General features: G+C 32.6%; 1 protein-coding gene across 1 annotated transcript; it reads left to right on the forward strand.

Annotated features, from left to right (window-relative positions):
• The first annotated feature begins 3277 nt into the window (after positions 1–3277).
• Positions 3278–5608, forward strand: LOC129966387 (uncharacterized). Its single transcript, XM_056080809.1, has one exon. It carries the CDS (start codon positions 3278–3280, stop codon positions 5606–5608), a length of 2331 nt encoding a protein of 776 aa, XP_055936784.1.
• Positions 5609–8429: the final 2821 nt, after the last annotated feature.

The raw sequence follows: 8429 nt of genomic DNA on the forward strand, positions 1-8429 counted from the left end.
CATTTTTTAACAAAAGCAATAAAGTATTGGAAACAAAATTTATGTATAATTTGTAATTTTATATTGCACAAGATGCGCCTTACACATACCATTTTTAGGGCAATTACTAAGAGGCTAATTTATGTGTAATACTAGAACTTGTAAACTTAAAAACCATAAAATATTCTATCCATAAAGTTTTTAAAACCACCATTCTATTTATACTAAATTTTGTATGTATAATGGAAAAAATAGTAAGAACATGCATTTAATTCTGTCATGTAAAAAAATAATTTAAGTCGTGATTTGTCGAATTTCTGTTTGTGTTTTAAAGGAATAAAGTTTGGTTTTTAACATCAAATAAAATAGCACAGGGTAGTATATATAATATACAGGGGGATTCAAATTAGAATTTGGGACGCTCTGGCGAGATAACCAGTCGACATAACGCCTTCATATACATTTCTGGCCATGGAAAATCGATTGGTGCCATTAAAACCAATTTGTGCAAGAAAAGGCCGCCAGGTGAAATGTGGCACTGTGATTGGTTTAAGGTAATGAATAATGTTACGGAACTTCTACCACTAAGTCCGTAAAGTCAACAGGTTTGCTTCTAGTGGATGTAAGGTGTAACGCAATCAACAGTCCTCTGTAACAAACGACGACTTTTATTAACACGAACAACAAATATACAGTCGAGATGTACACACGCAATGCATAGCAGCACACTTACAACAAACAGTAATCGGTAATGATAACAACTGCTGCACTTAAAGTGGCCAGACGGAATTCAGTAGAAGGAGGGAATCTACTTAGCTATATTGCGATCTCTTCATACGCCTGCAATTCTTTACTGTTTTCTCGCTTTAGCTGTATCCAACTGCGGATTCACTACTACACGATTGGCTACTCCACACACAACTCGGCTTCTATAATAAACACCAGGATTCGGCACACAGCTCAGTTCACCAAACGCTTGCGCTTCACTGGACTGATACAACTATTTGTCGTTGACTCGCTATGCGGCTCTAAACCTCTAGACAACTATACACAACTGTTTTCGGCATGGACTACTGGCTTTTTATAGTTTCCGGAGCAGGGCTGAGAAGGTTCTCGACAATCGAGCATATCTCGATTTCTATCCCCAAAATTCTGGAAGATTCCAGTATTATCTATTTTGTAGCCAAGCCCGGGAGTCACTGATGCGGCAACCAACAGAGCTGATCGTAAAACGGTCTTTTCAGTGATTGAACTAACCATGCCGGAAGTAACATTACAGATTTGTAACAATATGAAACATGCCACCAACAATAAAAGAATACGAGGTATCTGTAATAAACTCCATTCTTGCATTACTAATGCACAAATTTCACTAGCTAGATGAAAATTCGAATATTCGACATACCGAGCTGCACTGGAGAACTAAATTTGCATAATAGGTGAACAAAACGTTAGTAACGGATAAAAAAACTGGGCGAACAGGTTCCGAACATTCTTAGGCCACGACGATGGTTCTGTCTTAGCCGAAGTGTGCGTTACCACTAAAATTATTTTACCAAAGCAATAATAACGCTGCCAAAGCGTTTCGCTTATGCGGAGGGCATACGTGTCCAAAAACACCTTGAGCTCTGCGGCGAATGGCCACTTTTCGAGGAAACAGGCAGCTTCGCTGTTAAAACGGGCTGTGGACATAAAACACGAATACCACAGGTGACTGAAGACGTCGCAACCTCTATCGTTGAGCGAGCCAATTCGAACACAGTAGGGACATCTAGTACTCGCGCTGTATCAAAGCAACTGGAGTTGCCATACACTACAGTTTGGAGGTGCAAGCGGATAGCACTCGAAGCCTATTGTATAAGATTCATCGCTTGCAAGAGTTAAAACCAGCTGATAAGGACATGCGCGGAACGTTCACTAACTTTCTTGGCACGGATGAAGGTAAAACAGAATTGGCAGGGGAACATCCTAGCATTCGCCGCATATTATTGTTTGCATTTGCTTCACTGCTACCTTTTTGATTGGGCCATTTTTCTTTGAGGAAATCACTCCGCAGGGACTAAAACCCTCTTCCGTAACCGCAGCACGTTATCAGGATATGTTGCAAATTTTTTCATTCCAGAACGCCAGCAGCGTGGATACCTCACTGTATTCCAACAAGATGGTGCTCCTCACATAACATTGTAGTTCAACAATTGTTACGACATCATTTTGCTGAGAATAGCATTATCAGTCGTGCCTTATCTATGATGGCCTCCATGTTCATCTTACCTAATCCCTTGTGATTTTTGGCTTGCTTTACCTCAGAGATAAAGTTTACCGAGGAAACAGGAAATCGGTAGATTTGAAGAACCAGCTGCTCTTGTACGTACGCAACAATGAACCCAATCTGCTACATGCCGCTGTGAATCATATTATAACATGTTAGCCCTAAAGTAAGGTGGGCGCATTGAAAACCATCTGTGAAAAGCCTGTTTGCTGTCTTTCGTTTGTTATTATCAGGGTGCATAGTGAGAAACTGCTGCAAAAATTAAGTACTTTTAAGCACCTTAGTCCCCCAAATTAAGCACCTTTATATAAATATGCATGCAAAAACTGCGTATTTTCTAAGCATAGTATTTTTTCTGTTTTATAATAATGCTTAATTTTACTAAAAAAAAATATTAAAAATTAATTTTAAATACATATTTTTTTAAATTTTACTATTTATTTCTGTATTTGAACAAATTGTAAAATTATGCTTTTTGGATTGGACAAAAACATAGAAATGATAATAAAAATAAAAAGCTATTAATACCAAAAAAATTAAGTGAACTTTAAGATTAACAATAAAGATCTGAGAGCTTTTTAAACATTTCTGAAAATTAAAATAAAATAAAAGATATAGTTCGGCAACGGATTGTAAAACCCTCCCCGTTTTTGCGCATGCGTTAGAATAGGTTTAATTCTTCAAAATAGGGGTGAAAGAAAGGAGGAGATGTTTACATTTACTAGTATCTAATACTAGCGGATCTTTCCAATAGTGGCTCCCTATGAGATTGGATCAGTCTATTAAAACCGTAGGTGGGGAAAGAAGGGAAATGGAGGTTGCGCGCGCATGCGATGTTTGTTGTTACCAGCGGATTTTTACACCAGCGGTTTGAAAATTAATGCTGTTTTAAAATTCTTTGGTTTCATCTGTTTTTTTGTTGTGTTCTTTTAAATTGTGTTTAAGTTTTTTTTTTTTTTTACCCTGCACAAATTATGAATACCTTAGAACATGAACTGGAGTAAAACACTGCTTCCTTTGATATAAATTATGGATGCAGATAACAATATGGATCATTCAGCAGTAAGAATTAACATCGAAGTTGAAGATTCCTCAGAATCATCTGGCATTGTTTGCTATCAGTGTGGCATAAGTTTTTCAGCCAGAAAAAACTTGTATCGTCACCAAAGAAAATATCATGCAGAAAAAGAGCCTTCCATTATTCTGAACAAAGTTTGTCCTGTTTGTGATGTTAAGATGAGAACAATTGTAGATATACAAAAACATCTGACTGAAAATCACAATGGTATAAATTTGAAATTTGAAACCAAAACTTTTCATACCGATAATGAATTTAAAGAGTGGAAATCAAGTTTTGAAAAGGATACAGTTTCTTCTTTTATCTTAAAAGGCTCTTTCAAAGAAATGGATGGGACTGTATCTTACTATGAATGTCACAGAAGTGGCGCTTCAATTCTGAAGAATGATTCAAAGAGATTTAAGCATTCGAAGTGTTCAGGATCAATTAAAATAGAGAAAACTTGTCCTGCTACAATGAAAGTAACAAATCAGACAGTCCATGAAGCTACACAAATTATAGTGGAATACCAGGCAACTCATGTGGGTCATGAACATGAAGTGGGGAAATTAAGACTGACAAATGAAGAAAGAACGGGACTCGCTGAGATGCTACGAAATGGAATTCCATCCAGTTTTGTGCTTGACAAAGTTCAACAACAATATTCCCCTACCAAACGATTTGGACTGACAAACAGAAAAGATATACATAATATCCGAAGAGATTTCCGAATTGAAAAAACAATAGCCCATAAAGAAGATGCAATATCCGTGGACATAATAGTACAAAAAATGATAGCAGATGATTATAACCCCATCCTTGTTTATAAACCTATAGGTGAAAGTCTGTCTGATTTTCCACAAATTGGAACAGAGGAGTTTTTACTTGGCTTTGCTACAGAGGCACAAATGAAACTTCTAGAACTGTATGGGGAAAAATGCATTATGTTGGATTCAACCCATGGTACAAACCAGTATGGATTCCAGCTAACAACTATTTTAGTTAATGATGACAATCATGAGGGTATACCTGTAGCAACTTTATTCTCAACGAGAGTAGCCTGTGAAACTTTTGAACCATTTTTCAAGGCTATCAAATTAAAACTGAAAGAAGACTTTAAAACAAAATTAATCTTAACAGATGACACAAACTCATTTTGCAATGCATGGACAAACATATTTCAAGATGATGCCAAACATATATTGTGCGCATGGCATGTTTTAAGAAATTGGCATTCCAATTTAAAGGGAAAAGTTAAAGATGAAACTTTAAGACTTAAAATGAAAAATGATATGGAACTATTTTTACATGAATTAGATGTTGTAACATTCGAAAAATATTTAAAGGAATTTACTATTAAATACGAAGAAGAAACTACTTTTTTAAAATATTTTGAGGAACATTACATGAATAGAAAAGAAAAGTGGGCATATTGTCATAGAGCTCAATTGGGTGTAAATACTAATATGAAACTTGAGAGATGGCACAGACAGCTGAAGTATGAAGAAACAGGTGGGACAATAATGAAACGATTGGATAAATCGATTCATGTTGTTCTGAAAGCTGTTACAAAGAAACTCCTGGGCAGAATAATATCAATTGAAAGAGGAAAACTAACTCATAGAGTAAGCTTAATAAGAAAAAGACATCTTGTTGCTCAAAATTTAGACGAGAAGATGTACTCTGTCTACGAGGTGAAAGAACATCAATGGACAGTGGCCAAAGTGGAAGGGTCATCCATATTTACTTACGATATCAGCATAGGTAACAGAGATTGCAAATGTGATATAATATGTTCACACTGTGGCATATGCATACATACATTAACTTGCACCTGTGTTGATTATAATATCAGGTATGTTATATGCAAGCATATTCATTTTTTTTGTAAAACAGTTAACTTTTCCATTAAGACTGATGCTGCCAGTATCTGCTCAAATGCAGATGATGCTAATGAAGGAGAACTTGCCATTGCTGTAAATGAGCATAAAGAGCTGCAATCATTTGAAAAGTCTGCTATTGTCAATCAACTGCAGAGAAAATCAAGAACTGACATCAGTGCTCAAAAGGCTTCATTAGTTTTAAGATTACAAAATATTAGTAATCAAATACAAGCACTGGAAGCTTTGGAAGATTTAAATGGTGCAGCTGAGCTTACTAAAACTTTAGAAATGTACTTGCAAACAGTTTCATCTAAGCGTTCATTACCATCTATACCTGATGAAGTAAAAAATACACCTACTAATAAGGTAATTGATCCTCAAAGGAAATTTACCAATAAAAAAAAATATACATGCAAATAATCGTTTTGGCAATGCATTTTTAAAAATAATTTCTTATGAAATAAAAATAATTCTTTTTCCTTTTATTTTTTTCAAACAAGTTCTCATTTGAATATTTAGTATACCTATACTTATAATACATTTTCCCCTTATGCACACTATTATCATGTATATTTAAAAAAAGCTGATATTCCTGATTTCGCACAAAATTATTGTTTAATTCAAATCATATGCCTAAGTACTTGTATTATACTGTATATATTATGAAAAAAAAATCTGTTTTTGCAGAATATCTATTGTTTATTTCATATTCTTAAGTACTTGCATTTCACTTTATATACTTATTTTGAAAAAAATTTGCCTGTGTTTGCAAAATATGTATAGTTTCATTTGCTTGACATACTTATACTTTACTTATTTCTTTTGGAAATTTGCTTGTGTTTGCAAAATGTGTATAGTTTCATTTACTTAAAAAATTTGTATTTTCTTATTTCTTTTGAAAAATTTGCCTGTGTTTGCATAATTATGTATAGTTTAATTTACTTGACATGCTTATATTATACTTTACTTATTTCTTTTGGAAAATTTGCCTGTTTTTGTATAATATGTATAGTTTCATTTGCTTGAAATACTTGTATTATTCTTCACTTATTTCTTTTGAAAAATTTGCCTGTGTTTGCAAAATATGTATAGTTTCATTTCCTTGAAATAGTTATATTATACTTTACTTATTTCCTTTGGAAATTTGCTTGTGTTTGCAAAATGTGTATAATTTCATTTACTTGAAAAATTTGTATTTTCTTATTTCTTTTGAAAAATTTGCCTGTGTTTGCATAATTATGTATAGTTTAATTTACTTGACATGCTTATATTATACTTTACTTATTTCTTTTGGAAAATTTGCCTGTTTTTGTATAATATGTATAGTTTTATTTACTTGAAAAACTTGTATTATTCTGTACTTATTTCTTTTGAAAAATTTGCCTGTTTTTGCATAATATGTATTGTTTAGCTTATTTCATATGTCTCATGAATTTATGTTAATATCTTTTATATTTTAATTATTATACTAGCTACTGATAGAGAGTAAATGAGTAATTTTAAAATCTGTCTTAACATGTAATTTATAATTTTTGGGGTTGGGTGGGGGCTTGGTTAAAATTCTTAATTTAAACCTTTTTTTGAAATTTTATGTTCTATTTTCACTATAAATGCACATTTTTTCCCTCTTGGTGTTCTTTTTTGGTATAATAAATACATTTTGATTTATTTTATTTCATGTAGCTGATTTATTTGTGTTAATACATATTACTTTCGAATCACTATATACAGAAGGAATTAAAAATTCTAAAATTAAACATTATCTAGCATATAATACTGAATAATTTTACTAATAATCTTAAAAGCTGGTCCTTGATTATTTATTCTTATTAGATACCTGTATAGCTCATTATAATACACAATTTTATCGGCTAACCGATTTTCTAAGTTGTATGTGCAATTTGTTTTCATTTTCACATGAAAATCAGTTAGCCAATAAAGTTGTGTAATATAATGAGTTATACAAGTATCTAATTAATAGACAATTAATTACATGAATAGTTAATAGACACAGCGTGCTATAATTTTATAAAAACCTAACATAGTAATTAATTAAAAAATAATGAAAAGCCTTGAATTGGAAATCTTGTTTTTTACATATTATTTCATTTGCATTAGATTGCAATCCATGTACAGAATTTTCTTCAATTAAATCTGTTCTCACAGAGTTAAAATTAATACCTATGAAAATCAAGATTTATTAAGTATAAAAGAAATCTACATTATTTGGCGATTTTTCGCTTGGGACCGGGTAACGGAAAAGTACCGAAAATTTTCTTCCTTTGATATGTGAAAGAATACAGAATAATTATATATATATATATATATGCAGTGAAGAGACTTCACTGAGATAGTTAGCATTAAGACTTAAAATGGAAACTTAAAACAATATAAATGCAGAGTAAAAATTAAATTTAAACAAATAGTAACTAAAATTATTATACTTGCACTCTTAAGAATTAAATTTGGCTCATATTTATTTTTATATTTCTTTGACTCCGTACATCTCCTTTAAATTTACCTGCCCTGACTTCAACTTCATTTCGATGAAAATGTGTTTAATAGATATTTTGAAAACCCGATTCTCATCTCTCTAGTTGAAAACTCTAGCACCTAAACAACAAACATCGCATGCGCGCGCAACCTCCATTTCCCTTCTTTCCCCACCTACGGTTTTAATAGACTGATCCAATCTCATAGGGAGCCACTATTGGAAAGATCCGCTAGTCTATTTTCATAAATAATGGAAACAAATTCACAAAGTCAATAAAAAACACACCCTTAGCTTTGTTATTAGAGGCAAACAATCTAGCCCTCTTCGTTTTGTAGTTATCATGTTAGCTTATATTCGAACAGGTAAACAGATTTCCTCTAAACGGATGTTGCTGCAAATTTGATCGAAATCTACAAGTTCGATGTGAAGACCGTATACCAAATTTCATAAATCTATCTCAAAGTGTATCTGTGTTATCTTTGTCCCAGACTGACATTTTCCGAAAATGTGTTTTCGAATTCAAGGTGGTATGAAACGAAGATTCATTATAAATCTCGAGTTCGAATTTTTTGACGATTGCAATATTTTCTCTACATTTTGCATACGAGAAAGTAAAAATACCAATTGAAGCATTTAAAAAAAAAGTATTTCTTGAAGCTAGCGCGAGACAATATATCGCATTGCTTCAAAATTTAATAAAACTTATCAAATGAAGAATTTTAATCCATGAACAGGCTTTAAATTTTT

This window comes from Argiope bruennichi, chromosome 4 (genome assembly GCF_947563725.1).
Source record: "Argiope bruennichi chromosome 4, qqArgBrue1.1, whole genome shotgun sequence".
NCBI lineage: Eukaryota > Metazoa > Arthropoda > Arachnida > Araneae > Araneidae > Argiope > Argiope bruennichi.

Excerpts from the sequence above, each read along its gene's own strand:
- LOC129966387 (XM_056080809.1), top strand. The coding sequence starts at position 3,278 with ATGGATGCAGATAACAATATGGATCATTCAGCAGTAAGAATTAACATC.